Genomic DNA, 24,040 nt, shown 5'->3' with positions numbered 1-24,040 from the left:
TCAAGATGGCAGGGCAGCAGGGCCAAATTTGATCAGACCTGTGACTCCATGCAGAGAAGAGAGCCATTATGGGGGTACTGGGCAATGTGGGGAGGGGGAAATATCATGGGCCATCAGGAGGACAGTGTATATATGTCTGAGAGTGCAGATCTGGTGGCAGGTCGGTGGTTGATATGTGGAGCTGGAAGCAGCAGGACAGCAGAGTGGGGAGAGAGCTTTCAAGTAATCCTCTCCAGGCCATCAATGGCAGGAATCCAACTGCAAGACATGGCTTTGTGTGAGGGGGAGGTAAGGAGGGAGAGGTGTTGAATTTCAGAAGAGTCTCTACCTAGATGAAGGAAAAAGAACCTATGGCTGTGTCTACACTAGCCCCAAACTTCGAAATGGCCACACAAATGGCCTTTCCGAAGTTTACTAATGAAGCGCTGAAATGCATATTCAGCACTTCATTAGCATGCGGGCAGCTGCAGCACTTCGAAATTGACGCGCCTCGCTGCCGCGCAGCTCATCCCGACGGGGCTCCTTTTTGAAAGGACCCCGCCTACTTCGAAGTCCCCTTATTCCCATGAGCTCATGGCCATGTGAATGGCCATTTCGAAGTTTGGGGCTAGTGTAGACGTAGCCTATGTGTTCTTATCATTCTGTTGCTGGGATTGTTGATGCTCTGGTGAAGGAGCTAAGTGTTCCAAACATTTTCTACAGGTAAATGAAGCAGCAGAAAAATATTACAGATTATAATTTTGTATTTTAATATCTGCCTGTTTGTTTGTGTGACAATAAAGTGCCTTTGTAAAACTTTAATAACACACCAATAGTCTAAAAACATTCCAAAATGGCATTTATTTACCATTGTCTCTTATATTGCCTTTGATCCTTCTGGACTGGTTGAATCTCTCTAATCTGGAACTCTCTCATCTGGCAACATCCATAATCCAGCATAAAATTAGTTAGCTGGTTGACCACTCATCCTGGGTTGGGCCAAGTTTCCCATGGGTCCCATAAAGTTTGTTTACAGCCACTAGTCCTGCCTCTCAGTGTTCTCTGCTCTTATTTATCTCTAACTTAACCCTAAATGTTTTTTTCAAGAGCCTAGTAAGCAGCAGAAATGTTTGTAATGCTGCTAGACAATATTGACTTCCCATGGTTCAACACTTTCTCTCTTTCAGGACTACTCAGGTCCCAAGGATTCCAGACTAGAGAGATTCAACCTGTAGTATTTGTATGAGGCTGTTTCAGCAGTGTGGTTTGTTGCAGGCCTGGTCACAACTAGAGATGGATGAAGCTTAGAGGTGTGGTTCAGATAAGCTTTGGATAAAACTTTGGGTGCACACGTGGATATCCAAGGTCTGCAAAACTATCCAGGAAATCTAATGAAAATTGGATTTGCTGTTATTATTTCCAAACACTTCATTAATTCTACCACACAATAGTCTATTAACCAAGATTTCTGGCTGGTGTTGTGATAACTGAGCATGCAAATTTCCCCTAGTAGTGATCTCAACTGTGAAAAGGGAATGGAAGCTCTTAAAATATCATAATAACTGATAGAAACATTATATTAGTGGGAAAAGGTGCCAATGGGAGATAAACAAACAAACATGAATATTACCATAAGAGCTATTCTACTCTGTCTTGTAAAAATTAATTTAGGATTCCTATTGTACCTACTACAAATTCTTATAAAAAGGAGGATTTTTGTGCCTTTTTCTGAACCATTATAACTTCCTTCCTGCATCTGTTATGTTAGAAGAGTCCTTGATTATTTTGGATTCACTTTGGAACTAGGTAGTCACTTTTTTCCCACTCACTAGCTTATTGAAACACAACGTTTTCATGCATTCTGTTTTGTTTGACAGGAAAATTTAGAGAAGAATTTAAAGCAGCATTTTCTTGTTGCTGGCTTGGCATTCACCGTCATCGTAATGAACGACTCACCAGGGGCCGGACAAGCACTGAAAGTCGGAAATCCTTGACAACCCAGATCAGCAATTTTGATAATGTCCCAAAACTTTCAGAACATGTTGTGCTGGCAAACATGAGCACACTTCCAGCAAATGGTACTGGACCTGTTCACACCTGATACTGTACTTGTCCCTATGTCCTTTGTAAAATAAAATTTAATCTGGCTTTGCTTATTTTAACCAGTGACCAAAGAATTGCAGGGTAAGAAACATAGTCAGTAGCAATATCATTTATAAAATTTGTTTCAGAATTTCTCCCACAACTTTGTTTATATACTTAATAGATCATAATTTCATATAATGTACTTTGGAACTGTGTGCACTGTAATTTCATGGGAAGCTAATGTCTTATTTAACTATTCGTATTAGATTTCTACTTGTTTTGGTCTTAAAGTAAAGAGCAGCTATCTGGAGACATATATAATGCTTGACTTGGATGTGAAATCAGCCTCTATTAGCTTTGTGAACAACAAGAAGTATTGTTGCACCTTATAGACTAGCAGGTATTTTGGAACATAAGCTTTCGTGGGCAAAGACCCGCTTCATCAGATGCATGAGTGGGGGGGTGGTTTCAGAGAGTTCGGTGCTGGCAGAAGGGGGTGCTGGCACTGCAGAGGCCATGTGGATGTGCCTCTTCTGGCTAAACCAGGCGTGTCCAACCTGCAGCCTGCGGGCCACATGAGGCCCTGGACAGCTAGTAATGCGGCCCCACAAGATCGTAAACTTTTAACATTATTATGTAATTTATATACATTAACTATATTATATATTTTATGTGCCGCCCAAGGCAATTCCTCTTCATTCAATGCAGCCCAGGCAAGCCAAAAGGTTGGACACCCATGGGCTAAACCCTCCTCTGTCACCAGTCCCTTATGCCTCAAACATTCACAGAGGGGGGTAATGAGCTTTGGGAGTATGCAAATAGGCAGCCATTTGCAATCCTGAGAAGTGTGCTTTGCATAGCTTTGCTGATAGCAGCACTGGGCAGAGCTCCATGCAGACCAAGACTATGAGTATAACTAGATTACCTGTGTATGCACAGGAAGTTGAATGGGTTTTTAAAGAGTGGGGTCCCAGTAAAAGGGAGGGCCTGAGCTGACAAGGTCTATTCAGCAAGGTGGAAATGGCCCCAGTATCAACAGCACTTATCAAAAGAGTTGAAAACAACTCAGATCAGGCACGGGGATGTGAGCCTTTGTCAGAGTCCAGTGGGGAGCTGTTAGCACCCAAAGCAGAGGAACTGCCTTTGTAAGCTGCAAGCCACTCCCAGTCTCTGTTTAATCCATGGTTAATGGAGTCAAATTTGCAAATAAATCGCAGCTCAGAGATTTCTCTCTCCATTTGATTTTTAAATTTTTTTTGCTTCAGAACTGTCACTCTTAAATCTGCCACCGAGTGTCCAGGGAGATTGAAGTGTTCTCCCACAGACTTCTGTACATGACCGTTCCTGATGTCTGATTTATGTCCATTTATTCTTTTATGGAGAGACTGTCCACCTTGGCCAATGAAATTGCAGTGGGGCATTGCTGGCACATGATGGCATATATTATATTAGTAGATGTGCAGGTAAAGGAGCCCCTGATGGTGTAGCTGGTGTTAGGTCCTGTGATGATGTCACTGGTGTAGATATGTGAGTACAGTTGGCAGCGAGGACTGGTGCAGGGCCTGGTTCCTGGCCTAGAATCACTGGTTAGTGATTTGTAGTGGCTGGTGAGGATTTGTCTAAGGTTGGCAGGCTGTCTGTAGGTGAGGACAGCCCTGCCTCCCAAGGTCTGTGAGAGTGAAAGATCATTGTTCAGGATGGGTTGCGGATCACTGATGATGCATTGCAGAGGCCTTAGGTGGGGGCTGTATGTGATGGTCAGTGGTGTTCTCTTGTTTTCCTTGCGAGGCCTGTCTTGTAGCAGGTGGCTTCTGGGTACCCACCTGGCTCTAGCCATCTGTTTCCTCACTTCCTTAGGTGGGTATTGTAGTTTGAGGAAAGCTGGGTAAAGGTCTTGTAGATGTTTGTCTCTGTCTGATGGATCAGCGCAAATACGGTTGTACTTTAGTGCCTGGCTGTAAACAATGGCTCATGTAGTATGCCCTGGATGGAAGCTGGAGGCTTATGATGAAGCGGGTCTTTGTCCACGAAAGCTTATGCTCCAAAATATCTGTTAGTCTATAAGGTGCCACAAGACTTCTTCTTGTTGTTCTCGAAGCTACAGACTAACACGGCTGCCTGTCTGATATTACCTTTGTGTTGATTCTCTGACTGCGCCATGATGTTGCAGAATTTTTTAGAGCAACCACTCTCACCAGCCTTGGGTGCAAACCTTTTGCATTCCCTGAATTAATGTCAATAAAAAATTGTAAGTATCATTTCAAAAGAAGCTTTGCAGATGAGCTAGTTGGTTTAGTAAAGTGGAGGATATTTTCTTCTCAAATTGTCTGAGACTACCCTAACGGCTGGGTTTATGGGCAAAGCCATTATCACTCGGAGAAAGGATGCAATTAATGTTCTTCTACCCTGTGAGCTCAGTTTAAAAAAAGGTGAGAAATAAGTGAAAACGTTCCAATTTGGGTCTTTGTCAAGCTGGCATATACTCATCTGATATTGTGCTCTTAAATTCCCTCACACAGTGGGTGCTGTTATAAACTTTGCCTTATATCCCAGGGTAACTCTGCAATGGAAATCACATGTGCAGGATGAGGTTTAAAGAACGAGTTTGTCATCTAGTCTAATAGTCCTACTGTCCAGCTTCATTGTTGTTCATTCCTGGACACTATTATATACTTTAACTTACTTGACTTAAACTCTTGTACTCTGAGTGGATCATAGGTCATCTACAAGTCTCCTCCACTTTACTCTGTCTTGGGACAAAATTTCTAGCTAAACCCCAATTGTTGTCCTTCAATTTCAGAAGATCTTCTCCATGTTGTCTGAGGTCTTCCTTTTTGGCATTTTTCTTGCAGTTTCCATTTAAGAGTTTGACAGTTTATGCTAGATGATGATTTTCTGAGAGTGTAGTTTAGCCATCTCCACTTTCTTCTCTTGATTTTAACATCAAGTGGTTCTTCTCCTGCTCTGTTCCAAAGCTCCTCATTTGTAACAAAGTCTTGCCATTTAATGAGAAATTTATATTTTGGAGCAAAGTCTGGACACCATGTATGAAGCAAGCAGGAGGGTTTATTGCGCACAGTGCTGTGGAGTGTCACTTTGATTGTTAAGCTCAGTGAACACTTCCAGACAATAAATTACAATTGATTATATCAGATGCCGATAGGCAGGGGGAAACTATGGCATGGGTGTTAGCCAAGTCTGGATAGGTTCTAGTAGCAAGAAGAAGTGAGCACAAGAAGCCAACAATCTGAAAAGGTCACACAGTGTCCCTGCCCATAGCTAATAGAACATCTTATCTCAAGTACAGCTGGTTTTCCTTAACAAATTACTTAACGCAGCAGACATTTAATGACATCTATGTGTCTAATTGGATTAATGAGGCATCCACAAGGGTAAGGATGACACCTTCACACAGGCACATCCAAGGGTGCTTATCTAGAAGATTAAAGCAAAGGAGACAGTAACAGCATAGAGCAATAACATGTTTGTGTTGTGTACCAGCCTGGGATAGCAGAGGAGAGAATGCCATGTCTCTGTTCTCATATACAGAGCCTCTCCTTGGAATGTGGTTGCTGGGGCAACTATCCCTCCCTCCAAACTCCAAGGCCCTGTCCGAGTTGAGATGACCTTCCCTGTGTCTTGATAGTGAGATGAGGGGAGCCCAGTCAGGTAACTTTCCACTCATGCTAGCTGGGTTTCTGTATTGTAGGATTATAGGCCTACTCCAGACTTTAGGATTTGAATAGGGGGTCTTTGGCTTTAATTTTCATTCTACAGTATATGTCAGGGCACCTGTTTATGAATTTCCGTGGCTTGTGATTTGGAGACTTTTTAGTACGCCAAGTCTCACATCCATACAAGAGCACACTCTTCACATTTGTGTTGAAGATCCACAGTTTTGTCTTCATGGATATTATTTGTGAACTCCATGTGGGATGGAGAGTGTTGAATGCAACTGTTGATTTCCCTATTCTGGCACTGATATACTTGTTTGTATCCTTGTCTGTTCCTCTGTCTCTGCCCATAATACTCCACAAGTAGGTCAACTGCTCTATATCTTCCAGGTCATCCCCTTCCAGGGTGGTGATGTTGTTGTTGGACTGGTGGATCCTCATTGTCTTGATCTCTCCCTTGTTAGTGCTCAGTCCAATCGCTCAGGCTGCTTCATCTAGTGTGGTGACCTTTTCTTCCATGCTTTCATGTTAGTGTGAAAGGAAGGCAACATGATCAGCAAAATTAAAGTGCTCTAGCTGTTTGAAAAGTGTCCACTGAATGCCTCGTTGAAACCAGCTGGGACCTGATATTCAGTGGATCAGTGAGTACGGGATTAGGAGGGGCATGTGCTAACAAACCCAAGTGAACAGCTTAGTAGATGGAAGGATCACTTTGAAGAGCTACTGAACTGCCCTGCCCACATGGAACCTCCGGATTTACCACCTGCAAACATACCTCGGCAAATTAACAGCAACTGACCTACAAACGAATAAATCAGAAAAGCCACTGCCCATCTGAAAAGCAGAAAAGCACCTGGTCCAGACAACATCTAGCTATCTCATTATATGCTTCACTTTAATGGAAATATTTAAACCTCACATGATTTGGTTTTGGTCTGAAAAGAGACATCTCGTGGCAAAAAAAAAAAATCAGAAATCTTTTCTGGAATCCTACTTGGATTCTTGTCTGCATCTACACATCTACAAAAACTCCTCACACTATTAGACCCACTCTCTGAAATTCTTTTAGTGCCTGGTTCTGCTCCTACTGAAGACAGCAGGTATAAGATGAAGCATTTATTTGTTTCTGCTTGGAAAAATCATTTGTTATTTGACATTATCTCAGTCTTTGCTACATGTTTTTATATTGTGCTCCTCCTCATAGGATCTGAACACCCTCCAGTAGAGCAATAAGCAACGTGACTAACATCTGCCATGAGTTATGTGTTCCTCATGTCATATTTTTATATCAGGTATCCTCAAAAATGGAAGAACACGGTCAAGTTCTTATTTTAGAACAAAGCTGCAAACACAATGAGGCAGTAACAGCATTTCCATATGACCCCTAAATACAGGTGTAAGGTGACCTATGTATCTTTATGCGCATCAACCACCTCCCTGCCAGCCCATATCACCTTAATAAGAATGTAAGAATGGCCATACTGGGTCAAACCATCCACGCCAGTATCCTCTTTTCCATCAGTGGCCAATGCCAGATGTCCAGTGGAATTAATGGAACAGGGCATTACCAGGTGATCCAGTCCCTGTTGCTCACACCTCACTTCTGGCAAACAGAGGCTAGGCCAACCCTGCCCATCCTGGCTAATAGCGACTGATGGACTGCAGTGACTTATTTAGTTCTTTTTGGAACCCTTTTATTCTTGGCCTTTACTACATTATCTGGCAAGGAATGCCATGGGTTAGTTGTGCATTGTGTGAAGAAATACTTCTTTATGTTTGTTTTAAACCTGTTGCATATCATATTACTTTAATTGGTTGACTAGTAGTTCTTTTGTGATGAGATGGAGTTAATAGCACTGCCTTACTATTTCCTCTACACCAGTCATGATTGTATAGATCTTTATCATATCCCCCTTAGTTGTCTCTTTCCCACCTGAAAGTCCCAGTCTTATTAATCTCTCCCCATACAGAAGCCATTCCATACCTCTAATCATTTTTGTTGCTCTTTTCTGAACCTTTTCTGATCCCAATATATCTTTTTTGAAAAGGGGCAACCACACTCAAGATGTGAGCATGCTATGGCTTTATGTAGAGGTGTGTAAAGGGGCAGGACTCACTGCTGGTTACCCTGGGAACTAGTTCAGTCTTCAGCAGGGTGCCCTTGCCTCGCTGGAGTGTCATCCATTGTCACTCCCTGCTCTAGCCATGCTCTGGTCTCCAGACCTGTGTCGCTCCCTGGATTGCAGCATCTCTTCGGATGCTGCCCTTCAGTAGTGCCCACAACAGTCCTGCCTCTGTAAAGCCACCACTGTGGCCCATTAGTCTAGCCCCTCACCTCACGGACATGCTGAAGTCCATAATGGCCACTTTGAGGTTTGGCTAGGTGCGATTCCAGGGGGAAGGGAAGGGACTCAGGCCCGCCCACTTTGAGTCCCGACCCAGGAAGCCTCTGACAGGTTTGGTCCTGCTTTCCTTCTCCGTCCCTTAACTGCCTCATTTTTCTTAAGAGACTTTCACTCTGATCACCTCTATATAACAGGACCAGCAGTCTGGAAGGGGTCAGGCTGGAGCCTCTCTCCTGCTCATACCAGGTGCCTCCTTCCTTGGTCAGAGCTGGTCCTGCACTTTCCCAGGTCAGGCTCCAAATGTTTGTACTCCGCTGAGCAGCTCCCTATATATAGGGCTGCTCCATCAAGTTGCCCTCTGATTGTCTCCCTAGGCATCCTTTCCTCATTGACTGGAGTGCTGTACATGTTTGGTCTGGCCTGCATCAACCCCTTCCCTGCATGAGTGGGGCAGTGCCCCACTTCAAGGCAATATGATCTTTTGTGTCTTTCATACTGATTCCCAGAACTTTTTCAGGCATTACAAACCTATTGCACACACACGTGTCATGAATTTCCCATATCTGCCTAGTACCAATGAGTATACATGAGGAGATGATTCAAACACTCATCCCCTGGGAAGAAATGTTTTATTTTCTGAGGAAAATGAATTTGGAAAAAGTTAGTAGTTTCTTTCTTACCCCTACCGCAGCTCATTATTTTATTAAACTTTAATTTACCCATATGTAGACCTGTGGCTATTTCTGTGTAGATGGCACAGGTTGGTTTTATCAATGCTACACACACTAGTGAGAAGGAGTCCTTGCTGGGGAAGTCTGTCTAAATGTGTCTCAACAGATGCTGCTCCTGCCTATGTTCATTATTATTTCAGCATCCTCTGTGCCCATGACTGCCGTAGAATTCATAAAATGCAGAAGTGTTTTGGGTACCCTTCTCTCTCTCTCTCTCTCTCTCACACACACACACACACACACACACACACGAGAAAAGATGTAGACAAACTGAAGAAAGTCCAGCAAAGGGTAAGGAAAATGATTAGAGAACTGGAGCACATGACTTAGGAGCAGAGGCTGAGGGATCTGGACTTACTTAGTCTTCAGAAGAAAAGAGTGAGGCAGGGGATTTGATAGCAGCCTTCAACTACCAGAAGGGGGTTCCACAGTGGATAGTGCCAGGCTGTTCTCAATGGTGGCAGGTGACTGAACGAGAGGCAACATTCTCAAATTAAAATGGGGTAAATCTAGATTGGATATGGGCGGGGCAGGGGGGAATAGGAGTGTGGTAAATTACTGAAACAGATTGTCCAGGAAGGCTTGATATCCTGGCTGGGATGATTTAGGTAGGTTTAGTCCTTCTGTGAGCAGAGGGTTGGACTAGTTGTCTCTCCCAACCCTAATCATCTATAATACACTGTGGGGTAGCAGGCTAGTATATCTGCTGATCTTCTTATCGGCTCAATGTTAAATAAGTAGCTTCTAACATGCCACAGTTGGAAGAGTGGCTGTCTTGATCAAAGATAATTTTTTATCCTTCCCTTTTAAAGTTCTTATATTTCATCCATCTTCTGGGGATCTGAGCATCAGATATATTCAGGTGAAAAATAATACTTTAAGATAAAGTCAGGGTTCTAAGTCAACTGCCATTTACTTGTAAATATTATCAGTAAAATATTTTAAATACGAAAATTCAGAGGGAAATAGTGTGACAGGAGATTTTTAAGCAGATTCCCCGTAGCCTTAGTAGATGAGCCAGTGTTAATAAATTTTTCTGGTAAACAATGTCAATAGACCTTTAACTACTATTAACTATTATACTGTATACTATTGACAGAGGAGTGTAGTCTGGCCCTTTTCATCTGCAGTGAAATCACTTTAAAATCCATTTTATATGTTACAGGAGTCACAGCCAAACTCAGCCCATTGAAGTCAGAGGAATTGCACATGCGTACATCAGGGATTCATCCGACTTCAAGTTCAGATGAAGCAGGGAACATTTCTGTGGAAGATCCTGGCAAAACAGAGAATACAGAATGGGCCAAAATCATCCCTGCTGTAACCAAAATTACTTTAATGGAGTTACAGCAGGGATGAGTTTTGCCCTGTATAATCAAAATAACCTGTGAATGTGCACCACTGACAATACCACAGCTGGACAAAAAAGGATTCCTCCAAAAAGAGTGTTTCTTCAATTCTCACTCTTTTGGAAACTTACTTACCTCATCATGAGCTAAAGATACAGAATGCACATCTTTACAAGACTTTTTAAAAAATATTTTGCATCATGCTTTGTAAATACTGGATATATTTACTTTTAATATATTCCAGATGTTGTGTAACATTCTAAAATGTATCATGTAAATAAGGAGTCAATAACATTTATGTTTTGTTCTGATGCCATTAGTGTTTTTAATTGTGAAGAACTCTTCTTCCTCTCAGCATTAGTGGAATTTTGGAATTACCCTTGCACATGATACACAAATGCATGGAGTTTGGGCAATAAAATGGAAGACCTGGAATACTAGTGCAGGAGTTCAAACAGTTTATGGAGATTAGTGAACTATGGTGTAACTGCATTCCTGGCCGGCATCGAAGAGAACATTTGTTTAGGAGAGATAGAAGAATCAAGAGGATGGGGTAATGTACCTCATCGTAAACTGTAAAGAAGAAGTGGTAGTATAGACAAAACAAAAACTATGTGGGTCTAAATCACTTTGAGGAAGTCCTGCAAAAGAGATTGTGTTGGGACAATAGAGGTCTTCATAGATCTCCAGAGTCAGACTCAAATATGGGTAGTGATATTTATCTCTCTAATAATCTTATTATTTTCAAGGATGATGATAAATATCAGAGGGAAAAACACTACTGGGAATTGACCCATAATAGGAGAATATAAGTTCCCAGAGATAGAAAATAAATGCTTCTTAATGCTGGCAACACCCAGTCATTCCTAGACATGATCGATAACAGTTTTCTTTATCGTTTTTCCCTGTAAGTCACAAGAGTGGTGGCATTTAAAATTGGTTTTTTTGTAATTAGCAAGGAAATCATAGAAGAGGTGATTGTAAAAAATGACTTTGGACTAAGTGCTGATGAGTTGATTCAGTGTAAACTCAATGGAAAGCTAATCAAAACCAGGTTGTTAATGATGTCTTTTTATTTCAAAAGAGTGACCTTTGGGAAATTAAGGGAATTGGTTAAAGAAGTCATCCCAAATAAGGAAAAAAAAATCATAGGAAAAGGCTCCAGATGCAGCTGATGGAAAGCCACCTCAGAAATGTTATGTGGCATAAGCCCACAATCTCCAGGGGATGGTGAAGTGGACTGATGAGCAAAGAAAGGTACATCCTGGTGGTTAGAAAATGTAGAAATTGCTACAAGTCAAACAGACTTAGCTCTTTCTAAGGAAATTAAAAATTAAATTGTGTGAAAGAACAGATGGATGAGGTTGCATCACTATGAGTAAAACAAAAAAGCAGTCAAGTAGGACTTTAAATATATGTATGAAAGAGGTTATTCACAGAATCAAGGGCACATTCTCATGTTCCTCAACTAACATCATATATGCCATCGTGTGCCAACAATGCCCAGATGCTTTGTATATTGGACAGACTTCAAACTCTCTCAGACAAAGAGTTAATGGGCACAAAACAGATATCAAAACATTCCTGATCCCCAAACCAGTTAGTCTACATTTTAATGGAGTGGGCCATTCTGTTAATGACTTAAGAGTTTGTGTCTTATTGAAGAAGAATTTTCAGTCTGCTTTGGAAAGAGAAACTGCTGAACTCTCTTTCATATTCAAATTCAACACACTAACACGTGGTTTGAACCAGGATTCAAATTTTCTGGGACATTATAGGGGCTCTTTTGCATACTTGGCTTAATCTAATTCTTGACCCCCCCACCCCTCTGCTCTCTGATTTGCTCACCTTGATAATTTTTTTGCTGATTTGTCAACCTTGATTACTGTTTTTGGTTCTCTATGCCTTTAATATTGAGTCTGTTCTGGTCTGGCTATGGTCTGAAGAAGTGGGTCTGTCCCACAAAAGCTCACCTAATAAATTATTCTGTTAGTCTTTAAAGTGCTACTTGACTGCTTTTTTGTTTTGATAGTATATACACTAGCACAGCTCCCTCTCTGTTACTATTCACTATGAGTAAGGATGGTAAGGAGGTTCAAAATAACTTAGGCATGGCCCAAAAACTAACTGAATGCTTTGCTTCAGTTTTCAATAAGTATGATAATATGGAACATGATAATGATGGCAAGATGGCTGGTGGAAATGAACGTATAGAAATGGAAATTACCACACATGAGGTCAACGAACACCTAAGAATTTAATGCAACCAAATAAAAAAGAACTGCTAATTTTTCATTCCAACATTTTGAAAGAACTGGCACATGAAATTGCTAGTCCAGTAGCAAGGTGTTTTAATAAATCTATCCATTTTGCAACAATATGTGACTGGAGAAGTTAATGTGCTTTGGTTAATTAGGAGCATCTTAGTCCAACCTCAGTAGAATGCAAGACTTCAGAAAAAAAATTATTAAATCCATTGAGAGTAAATGACAAAGAGGTTGTAATGCAGAAGGGGTTTAGCAAATATAGATCATGCCAAATCAACCTAATTTCTTTCTTTGAGAAAATAACAGTGTGTTTTTGTATTTTGTTTTGTTTTGTTTCATTTTGTTTCTTTTTTCTTTTTACGATAAGGGGAAAACAGTAGATCTAAAATATTTAGACTTCAGGAAAGCTTTTAACATGGTACCACATGAAAAATTACTACGGCAAAAGGTGACTAAAGAACTGACTAAAGGGAAGAACTCTGGAAAGTTCCACTGAAAAGTGACAGGAGGGAAGTTGTTCATGACATAGTCTTGGGACCAATTTTATTAAATATTTTAATGACCATGGCATAAAAAATTAAAGTGTACTAATGAAAATTGCCATTTATGCAAAGCTGGGAGGCATTGTCAATACAAAAGAGGACTGCAATATTGTACAAAGAGATCTGGATTACCCTGGGGGCTGAAATAACAGAAATAGGATGAAAGTCAAGAGTGCAAAATGTAAGGCTGTGCACTTATTTAATAAGAATTTCTGCTGAAAAGTGAAAGTTAACTAGTCAGATGCATCAGAGAAGGAGAGCGACCAGGAGATAATAAGCCCATTGATGGTGGCTGCAAAAAAAAAAAAAAAAGGCAAATTCAAACGCTATGATGTACCAGGAGAGGTGTTTCCAGAAAAGAGGGAAAAGGATTAATGCCATTGTACAAGGCATTTAGAATAGTGGTTGCACACAGGTGAAAAAGATGAATTTGAATGGGAACGGGGCAGAGAAAAACTATCAGGATAATGGGGGGACTGGAGAAAAGGGCAGTGGGAGAGATTGTCTCCTTCAACTTTGAAAAAAGGAGTCTGAGAGGAGAAATGATTGTTCTCTGTAACAGGTGGGATGCAGTGCGGAGTCTGGGAGGGGGTTGGGATGTGAGATGGGGTCAGGGCAGGTGGGGCTAGAGGGTGCAGGGCCCAGGTGTGAATGAGGGCTTAGAAGGGGAGTCAGATCTGTATCAGGGAGTTGGCGGGGGCTTACCTGGAGCAGCTCCCCTTTAGTGATGTAAGCTCAGGAAGAGCAGGGTACAGGTGACTGCAAGCAGCTCTGCACTCACCTGCAGGCACCACTCTCCACCATTGCCATTGGCCACAATACCTGGTCAATGGGACCTGCACAGGAGGAAGCTGCAAGCAAGGGAAGTCCATTCAAGGAGCTTCCAATGTGTACAACTCCAGCCCTTCAAGAGCAGAGAAGGAATGGCAGCGCACAGAGCTGCATCCCACCCACCTGCTCCATCATGCAGGGCTGGAACACAGGGGCTTTATCAGCTGCAGCCCAGTGATCTGGGCTAAGGGGGACCTAAAAAGATTTCTAGGCCACCACAAGTGTCAGTCTTTTTGCAGGGCTCCCTTATCTGCAGATTTGGGAGTCTTGCTGCAGCTGATAAATCCCCTTTCTTAATTTGGCCTGGCCACAGTTGGTAGACTTGGCAGGATGGACCAGTGCTCTGAGGTGGCACAAAGCATTTTCTGTCTTGGGTGTTTAGTTAGCTGGTTCTTGCTCATGATTCTCTGGATAGAGCAGTGTTTCCCAATTTTATCTGTCCATGGAAACATTTTAAACTCAAAAAAAATTTGTGGAACCCCTTTCCCAGGCCCCCAAACCCACCCCGCATCCCCAGGCATAGCCCTTCTCAGCTCCAGACCTGCCCCCAGGACTACCCCATTCGTGGTGCTTCCTGGGGAGCATAGGTGGGATGGCCACATGCGCCTAGTGGAAGGAAGGCTGACATGGAGGTGTTCTGGTGGTTGGGGTGAGACGAGCCATGCCCACCAGAGGAGTGTGACCGCTATGGTAGTGGAGTGAGTGAGGGGTTCTCTGCAGTTCCCTGCCCTGCTGCTGCTGAAATAATGGAACTAAATTCAGTTGGTTTAATGGTTGGATCCCTCCAACCACTCTGCCAGCTGCTAAACCAATTAAATCCAGTTCTACTGTTTCAGTGGTGGCAGGGAGCTGCAGCAGAGTCAGCTATTATAATGTAATTTTCTCGCAGAACCCTTATTTTCACTTTGCTGAACCTCGGGGTTCCGCAGAACATCATTTTGGAAACACTGAAATAGAGGATGGGCAGTGAATCTATTCTAGCTGTATTTATGTAGCACTTTTGATATAGTTCTGCCAGGGAAATTATTACTTAACTTGGAGAAGATAGGGATTAATATGAGAATTGCTCAAAGGGAAGATGACAGAAGGTCATGCTGAAAGGTGAACGGTCAGGCTGAGAAGAAGTCACTTGTGCAGCTCCTTATCAATTGCTTTTGGGATTAGCTCTAAAAGGCGGGGCTATGCTAATAAAATGTGCAGGTTTCACAAAGTTGGGAAATATTCCTAGTATAGAGGAGGGCTGCAATATCTTATTGGAAGATTTGGGCATTTTTGAAAATTGGAGTAATAGAAAAGGCGTGAAATGTAATAGTGTATGTAGGTGCTAGTAAGAGTATTTACCATGGGAAAAGGTCTTAGAGGTTAGAAGTGACAGAGGAGGTGAAAGATCATAAAATCATAGAATCATAGAACAATAGAGCTGGAAGAGACCTAAAAAAGCCATCGAGTCCAGCCCCCTGCCATAGGCAGGACAACACTCATCAGATCAGCCCAGCCAGGGCTTTGTCGAGGCGAGACTTAAACACCTCCAGGGATGGAGACTCCACTACTTACCAGGGCAGACCATTCCACTGCTTCACCACTCTCCTAGTGAAAACGTTTTTTCTAATGTTCAACCTGGACCTTCCCAACTGCAACTTGAGACCATTGTTCCGAGTTCTGCCATCTGTGACCACTGTGAACAGCCCCTCTCCAGCCTCTTTGCAACCTCCCTTCAGTAAGTTGAAGGCTGTTATTAAGTCCCCCCTCATCCTTCTCTTCTGCAGACTAAACAGTCCCAATTCCCTCAACCTTTCTTCATAGGTCATATGTTCCATCCCCCTAATTACTTTGGTCGCCCTCCGCGGGACCCTCTCCAGTGTATCCACATCCTTCCTATAATTGGGGGCCCAGAACTGGACACAGCAGGTGTATTGATGTAGGGGTATTGACCACCACATGACTATGAGCCACCAGACAGAAGGAGGTGTGGGAAAGGTTGATGCAGTGTTTTAGGCTATGTCTACACTACAGAGTTATTTCGAAATAACAACTGAAATGCATCCCTACTTATTTTTAAAAAGGGGCCAATTGTCCCATATTTCCCCCTACACCACACTGACCTTTTCCCTCACCAGCTGCACTGGTGCAGCCTCTGGCAGGAGACCACATACTGTGAGTATGTGCTCTCTAGCCACAAGAAGAGGGAGCCAGCAGGGGGCCCTGAAAAGCTCTTCCTCACCTCCCTGAGACTCGGGAAATCCAGGAGGAGTATGAGTGCCACTACTGCCTCCTTCCCTGCTCCAGCAGGCACAGGGAGCCCACCTGCACAGCTGCTGCCCAGATCCCGACCCCCCACGCCTCGGGGGAGCTGGGAGGAACACAGGCACTCCTGCTGCTTCCTTCCTGGCTTGACGAGGCATGGGGCAGCTGCGGAGGTCAGCCCAGGAGGCAGCCCTTGGTAGCTGCAGCCGGGGAGCACCCTCCCATGTCTCCCTATCCCATGTTTAGGATAGGGAGACATGGTCACCTTAGATCAGAGAAAAGTTACTTCATGTCAATTGCGTGCATGCAGTGCATCATGGGAGATTGTATCTAGCTGGGAAGGGAAGCCTAGCCCACAGTGAGAGTATCTGGTACTCAAATTACACTGTCCATATGAGAGTATGGCAGCAGTTCAGAATCAAAAGATTTCTTTTGTCAGATGAAAATGATTTTTGCTTTATTTGGAGGTACTCAGATTTTCAGAGAAAAATTAAAATTGAACACAGAAAGTGGACACTTTTCACAAAAAATATCATTTTGTTAAAACCTCAATTTTCCATTCAAAAACAGTTTGAGGGAAAAATTTTAAATTGACCCTGTTTCTGAAAATCACTATTTTTTAGTTTTGGTTCCAAATGGAGGCACTCATCACATGGTACTTTTCCTCTCCTCAAATATTTATTGAGTACCTATTTCTGTGGGCTTGACCCTCCTTTAATTTACATCAGTGCTAAACTTATGTGAATCAGTTGTTTTCAGTGGTGCGATTCCTGATTTATGGTGAGCGAGGGTGAGAATGAGAGGGAAATAGCCCTTAGTCTGTAGATTAAACTGGTTTTATAAAGAATAAGAAGCAACACAGTACTGAAAAGCATAATTAAAGGTAAAATACAGTTATGGGAATCAAAGAATCATGGACTCCTACAGCTGGAAAGGACCTCAGAAGGACATTGAGTCCAGTTTCCTGCCCAAAGCAGGACCAACTGTGATCCATGTGTGTAATTTTAATATTTTAAACAACACTGGTATGGAATTTTCTTTTGAGCCAAATGTTTTATTGCTGTTCCCGCAAGGGAAAAAAAAACAAAAAAAAAACCCCAGGCATCTGAGAAAGACAAAAAAATCATCCCAATCCAGCATCAACAAGAAAGCTGTATTAACTTCAAAATTGTTAAGAACAATAGAATTATTTTTCTTTAAAATTTGAAGTGATTTATGAAGAAAACTAAAGGCACATTAAAAAAGAGGAATTCCTAGAGCCCATTTTTTTTGTCTCTTTGTTACAAGCATAAAAAAGTTGAAAGATGAAAAGTAAAACATAGTTTACCCACTTTGCTGAAAACTGGAATCTGGGACTAATGTGTGATTGGGAAAGTTTAATGTCAAAAGCTCCAATTTTTGAATGATGCCATGATATGCTGGCTTCAGCAACCACAGGACAGTATGTAGAAGGTGAATAATTTTGGGAAGGTTGAGCAAGCCAGGACTCTGTAAGAGCGCCACATAATATATTGTCATTCTGTTATTCTTCCCGTGATAGGAAAGCAGGAGAAGGCTTGTGAAGAGTTCCACTATCATCTTTGTGGTGAATTGGATCTGCTATCCTAGTTTAGGGATAGTTGCTTTAGTGAGACATCCAAGGGATGCCCCTGCAGCCACTAACTGTTTAGGTGAAACGCACTCCTGGAATGTAATAATTGAACGCTGGCCTTTGTTCTGCATGGGACTCAGATACCCTGCATTTCAGCACAGGATCTCAGTGCTGCCCTGCATCTGTAGAAGCACGCAAACTGCCGCTACCTTTTTGTTTAGATCCCTACAATTGTTTATCTTTGTCCACTGAAGGCTTCTTCTAGCCACACCCATTTGCCAGTGCTGGGCCTTAAAAACCCAAGGCACTACAAACTGTTCATTATGTATTCATGTTCTACTATTCTATTGAAACCCCTGCGGTTTCAGACTGGGGTTGATTAGTGAACTGACTTCACTTTCTCCTTACTTTGTAAAGGGTTGTGGGGTTTGGGGTTTCTTGCCTTTTCCTTAATAAACTTCTTCCCAGTGCCTTTCATTGGTTCATTGACCAGTTAGATCTCTGCGTATATGATGTGTTACAGTTGTGCTCAGACGCAGTGAGAAATTTTGTGCACTTGCCCTCATGAGACACAACTAACTGATGGATACTTAATCCAGTTGCCTTTGACAGGATGATGCCGCAAACCAACTTGTCACCAGTTTGATCCGGAATCCCTCTCAGACAAACTGGCTAGCTCTTCCTCGGGGGCCATAATCAAATGTAATTGAAAGTATGTCCAGGAGATTCTTTTCAGAAATAAAAAGCCATCTTCTGGGCTGACACTGTCAGATAGGCTGTGGCCAAATTCCCCTATCCCAAAACCAAATGGGAAGAAAGGGCTTTTGAAATCAGGGGGTCATTTTGAAAGTCCCCCAGCTACACGAGCAATCTGCATTTCAAAACCGGCACTTTTGAAGTGCACATGGCCGCTATTATGCTAGTTAGATACTACATATTCATGGTAGAGCATCATTAGCATATGCAGAAATGACTCATTAGCATGCCCCCCACTGAAAGAAGGGCGTAGTATGGCCACAGCAATTGTTTAGGCCCCAGATTTGGATTCTGTGAAATGAAATAATTTTAAATGAAAGAAATAAATATTGGCACTTACAAGGAAAGTGTTTTTTGAGGTTAAGTAGCACTTAATCCTGCCACCAGGCTTCAAACTTTCTTATGCCACAGCCTCTACCCACTTTGGCCTTTTCCTTATTCACCCAGAGCCACTTATTCAGAAATCCAGGATACGATCTTTGAAAAAAAAAGTCCTTCTCTGAGTGATTGAATTTTGTTCAGAACAATATTTTACCAGGGAATAAATTAGCATTCCAACATGCAGAGCTGAAGATATTTTCCAGCTATATTTACAATAAGCTTTAATATTTAATACTGTTACCGGTGTTATCCAAACTTGCACAGTTTAGGAAAGTGAAAGTTAAGACACCACCCTGTTATAAACTTATGCCCTTGTTGTAAAGTGAGATTCCAGCCTATACAGCCCTGAAGGCAGAAAGGAGTTTTTTAAAGATGCCCTGTCCATGAGGGGTAATGCATCCCTGGCACACCTCCAGCACAGAGTCACATGAGGGGACAGGAGAAGGTGTGAATGGATGTTCTGTGTGGTAGACTCCCGAGTTGCATGAGGATGGCATTCCTGGGCAACCTTGCATAATTCAAATGTGGTGCCAGTTGCAGGGGTCAGTTTCCTGGCTCCCACAGTGGTGGGGAGCTGGGGAGAAATCACAATGGTGCAACTGTCTGTCTCCCAGCTTCTCCAGCTGGGAGAAGCTGGGGAGAGCTGCACCTGCTGGGGGAGCCGGGCAGGCAGATAGCCACAGCAGAGTGGCTTCTCCCTGGTTTCCACCAGATGGGGGAGCTGGGGGCTGGAGTGGGAGCTGGCAGAGAAGTTATGTTTCCACCAGCCCCCCCCCACCCCTGGGGACCCCAGGATTTTGATTCATATTAATGCAAGTTAAGCACAAGTTGAAATTGCATATATGGGGGGGGGTTATTGTACTCTGATCAGCATAAAACATGTAACTGCACTATAATCAAAAGCCAATATCCTTCTCTGCCCTGCCCTGCCCTGCAACCCTGATTACAGCCTGATCTGGGGAAGTGCTGAGTACTCCCAAGAGATGTGAAGCATGCTGCACTATAGATGTGAAGCATGCATTCTGGCAGGGGCTGCTTGTGAGTAGTATGTGGAGATTAAACAGCTCAAATGTTCTCCAAGTATATATAAAATGGACTAACTTCTGATCCCATCGAAATCAATGGGAAAATGCCAACTGATTTTGATGAGGCCGGCATATCTACATCTGCTCTAAGTATTTTAGAGAGTGCTTTATCATAGCACCTGAGCACCGAATCAAAACATCATAGAAGTAGTGTAGAAAAGCTAGCCTGCCGCTCTGCATAGATATCGTGCCTGGAACTACATCATGCATGTACAAATATATCATATTACTTCTACCTGTATGGTCTGTCTACTTATTGCTGAATGGCCATGTTGGGTAAGGATGTTCAGCAGCAACAATAAATTATATATGCAGCTGTGTGTATACCCTATTGGGTTCCTTTGACTTGGTCTTTTCAGGAAATATATTAAACACTGGAAGAGGCAAACATCTTTTGTTTTGAACCTAGTCAACACTGAAAAACGAAACATCTTTAGTTGGTCTCATTTTTTTAAATCTGTATTTATCTATAGATAAAACAACCTGGGCTGCTGTGTTCTCAATAATATCATGTATGATTATTTTTTCTTTGTATCCTAGGTAAAGTTCACCTGTCTTCTCATTAGCCTAAATCCAGTCCTGGTTTCACTGATGTCCAATTGCTTTTATTTTTTTATTTCTGTTCATAATGTTGCCTTTTCACTTCTGGTTGATGGGCCAAGAGGGATATTCCAGCTCTCAGAAGAAAACAGCTGTTGATTTCAGTTTAAAACATATGCAAATTTCAGGCAGAAGCTTAGCAATGATTAACAATATTCAAGCAGGTGTGGAGGGTTAGAGGGACTTCTGCAAGTTACATGTTGTGAAACAAGAACTTGTTCTTGTAGCAAACGACAAGGCTATGGAAAACTAACTGGAGATTTTCCAAACTGTGACTACATGCGAGTGACAATCCCTTCCCTCAATCTTTCATCCTCAGGGAGAAAAGATTCAGAGTAAAGGGCTGTGGAAGGAAGGCGTACAAGAGTGCGAAAGGAGCTACAAACTACTAAAAATGGATCAGATTAACAAAGGGGAAAATGAGAAAACAAAAGCACTGAGGCAAGGCAGAAAACTTTAGCAAAGTTCTCAGCTACAGCTGTAGGCTGAGCTCAGGAGCTGCAGAACATGAGAACTATACTGGTAGGCTTGAAGATAGGGAACTAGGCTGTGAACTACCTCCCACGCATACTGCCGCTGTTGGGGGCATCTGACAGCAAGTACCCAGCACACAGGTATCAGAGAATTTCAAAATGTAGTTTTTGTTCAGATTCACAGCAGACACGAAATGATGGAACATGTGACATGTTTTGAACCCCAATCTTTGGTGGAAAACGGTTCCATTAAAGTTTTCCTTACCCCTTGTCTCCTGACTCCTTGCTCACAGAAGGACCAGATGCCTCCCACACATTAAGAAGCCTCTCTTAACTGTGAGGTTGGTCGTAGTGCCCGAAGAACCTCCACAGAGCTCAGAGACATGAGCTGCCATAGCACTGGGGTTACAAGGCACATGCTACAGATTGAAGCCAAGAGGTGCCATCAAGGGCATTTTACAACATATATGTCATGTCTCTGTAACAGTAGTCGTGTTACCTGAAGAGCAGCCAGTGGAGATATACCTACCTCACAGAGCTGGAAGGGACCCTCAGAGGTCATCGGGTCCAGTCCCCTGCCCTCACAGCAGGACCTACCACCAGCCCTGACACATTTATTTTTTAATCTATTTGCCCCAGATCCCTAAACGGCCCCTCACAGGTTAAACTCACAACCCTGGGTTTAACGGGCAAATGCTCAAACCACTGAGCTACCCCTCCATGGTTTCCCAAACTGGGGGGTGCACCTGCTTGGGGGGGGCATGAAGCAACCCAGCCCCACCTATCATCCCCCCCCAACCTGAAGAAAGAGCTGAACTTTGCTTCTGTCTCGCAGCCCCTGCCTTTTTAAGTGGGTGACCTGGTGCAGCTGCTATAAAAAGCAGGCAGCCAGCAAAGACCCATGTGGAGCTAGCTGCGTTCTGCAGAGGTGAGTGAGTGTGGGTTGGGGGGAGGAGGAGGAGGATGGAGTTAGATGTGGGGCTGGGGGTGTCTGGCTCAGGTGAGGGGGATGGGGTAAGTGCAGCGGGGGCTGGTGGTGCCTGGCTTTGTGGGAGGGGAGTGGCTCGGGCAGGCGGCCAGCTTGTGGGACTTGGATGCCTGGCCCCAGCATTGCAGGGCTTGGCTGGCTTAGGCTGGTGGCCGGCCTCGGCAGCTCAGGGCTTGGGCAGCTCAGGATGGTGGGTGGGCAGCTGGCCCTGGCAGCATGGAGCTTGGGTGGGTGGCTGGGGTGGGCAGCCAGCAGGTGCGTGGGTGGCTGGTCCTGGTGGCTGGCTGGCAGGCAGGTGGCTGGCCCCAGCAGTGTGGGGCTCAGGTGGGCAGCTCAGGCAGCACAGGTCTCAGGTGGGTGGGCGGCTGGTGTGGGCAGCTCTGCTGGGTGGCATGGGGCTCAGGCAGCTGGGGCTGCCCCAGGCACCCACAAGGGGCCAAGAAAAACTATTTGTGCTTATTTTTAATTTCAAATAACATTTTATATCAAGTTTTTGTGTTTATTTTAAGTTATGAATTGAATGTTTGGCACAAGGGGGTTGGACGATGGTAGAGAAGAGGTGGGGGACATGAGGGTTTCTCAAAAATCAAAAGAGGGCTTGAATGCAAAAAGCTGGGGAACCACTGCCCTAAAGTGCCGCTGGTGCATTTCACGTCAGCCAGGCAGCACAGCAGCTTAACCCAAACTTTGCCAAGTCTCTTCCTCCCAGGCCGGCTGCGTTCTGCGCCGGCATCAAAGCAGCCGAAGGAAAGGGAAAGCGGAAAGAGGTCTTGCCCAGCCCTGAGGGTCGTGTAGGCTGGCCGCACTGGTAATCCCGCCCCCCGCCACGCACATACACACAGGGCAACACACAGGCACGCACGCGCGCGCACACACAGGGCAACACACGCTGCTGCTGGGGGGTCCCCTAACCTGCTGGCTGCAGGGCTTTCCCATTTCTTTCCGCGCTGCCCAGCCGGTTCCTTTGCCCGGTCCCCCGCCCCCGTTAGCACAGCCAGCCCCGGGCATGGGGCGGAGCCGGAGCGCAGCCCAGCCGCGTGGCCCCGCGGCTGATCAGGAGGCAGGCTGAGCCGCCCGCCCCCGCCCGCACCTGCGGCGCTGGGCGGCCGGAGCCCAAAGGGGGCTGGGCTCGGTGCGCTCTGCTGGCGGGGCCCCGCCGCCCAATCGCCGGCCCAGGCTGGCAGCCGGGTGCTGTTCAGTCACAGCGGTGCTGAAAACTGCCGGAGAGCGGAGCGGGCGCCTGGCGGCCACCTGCGATCTGCTGGGCTCGGCCCCGACGCGCACAATGAGCGCGCTGCTGTTCCTCGGTAAGTTCCCTGGGCTGACAGCCAGCCTGGTTCTGCTCCTCACCCGCAGGCTCCACCGGGACCTCCCCTGGCTGGCACACACCTGAGAGGGATGCACCTGGCTGGTTCTCCCTTGGCTGGGACACACCTGGCTGGGGCACACCTGGCTGGCACTCCCCTGCAGAGTGCACAGCTTGCCTGTGGGCATAGCTTGCCCAGAAATTAACCCCTCCCTTGGCCAGCAATGCTCCGCCGAGGCCCCTGACAGTATTGTGCACCTCATTTGGGTGTATACAGCCCCCCTCCTCTGATCACCTCCTCCCTAGGCTGGCCGCTGCCTCTCCCTTTAGCACACGGGACGGTCCCCGCACGCCTGTGCGCTTGGGCAGCCTTTAGAGGGGAGCAGCCTGGCTCTTTTGTTAAACGTACTTTTACCGTTCTCATCCCTGGTCCTCACTCTGCGTGCAGGCAGCTAGTCAGGCCGTTATTTGCTAGCAGCAGGAGGACAATAACAGAGTATCAAAACTTGAGGGGGACTTGAATAGCCACCGAGCCCCACACCAGCGTGGCGCAGAGCTGTGTGTCTGTGTTCGAGCCTTTCCGGGGTGGGAAGTGTGGTCAGATTCACCCTCTCGGCGCATGTACTAGCCTTCAGTGAAGTGAGCTTAATTCTTCACATGCACCATTAGGGATGCCTGATGTCTCTGTTATTTGTCTTTGCTGCTGCTGCTGCTGCTGCTGGAAAACGGCAAGGTGTGGATGAACAGGTGCTCACTTCACACTCCAGTGTGATCGCTGGGGCTGCTCTTTGCAGAATACGGCACATAATCATG

General features: G+C 44.6%; 2 protein-coding genes across 2 annotated transcripts in view; both read left to right on the top strand.

The window, feature by feature from the left end:
- Positions 1–10,173, top strand: part of HCRTR2 (hypocretin receptor 2) — a 63,221-nt gene extending 53,048 nt beyond the window's left edge. Inside the window, exons 7-8 of the mRNA XM_074988887.1 lie at positions 1,857–2,057; positions 9,980–10,173. Of these exons, the coding sequence (XP_074844988.1) occupies positions 1,857–2,057; positions 9,980–10,173 (395 nt within the window). The remainder of the gene's footprint in view (positions 1–1,856; positions 2,058–9,979) is intronic.
- Positions 10,174–23,206: 13,033 nt separating this feature from the next.
- Positions 23,207–24,040, top strand: part of GFRAL (GDNF family receptor alpha like) — a 32,942-nt gene continuing 32,108 nt past the window's right edge. Inside the window, exon 1 of the mRNA XM_074988886.1 lies at positions 23,207–23,228. Within this exon, the coding sequence (XP_074844987.1) occupies positions 23,207–23,228 (22 nt within the window). The remainder of the gene's footprint in view (positions 23,229–24,040) is intronic.

Source organism: Carettochelys insculpta, chromosome 3 (genome assembly GCF_033958435.1).
Source record: "Carettochelys insculpta isolate YL-2023 chromosome 3, ASM3395843v1, whole genome shotgun sequence".
Classification (NCBI taxonomy): Eukaryota; Metazoa; Chordata; order Testudines; family Carettochelyidae; genus Carettochelys; species Carettochelys insculpta.
The sequence above is the reverse complement of the archived record's forward strand: the minus strand, read 5'-3'. Positions and strand labels throughout refer to the sequence as shown.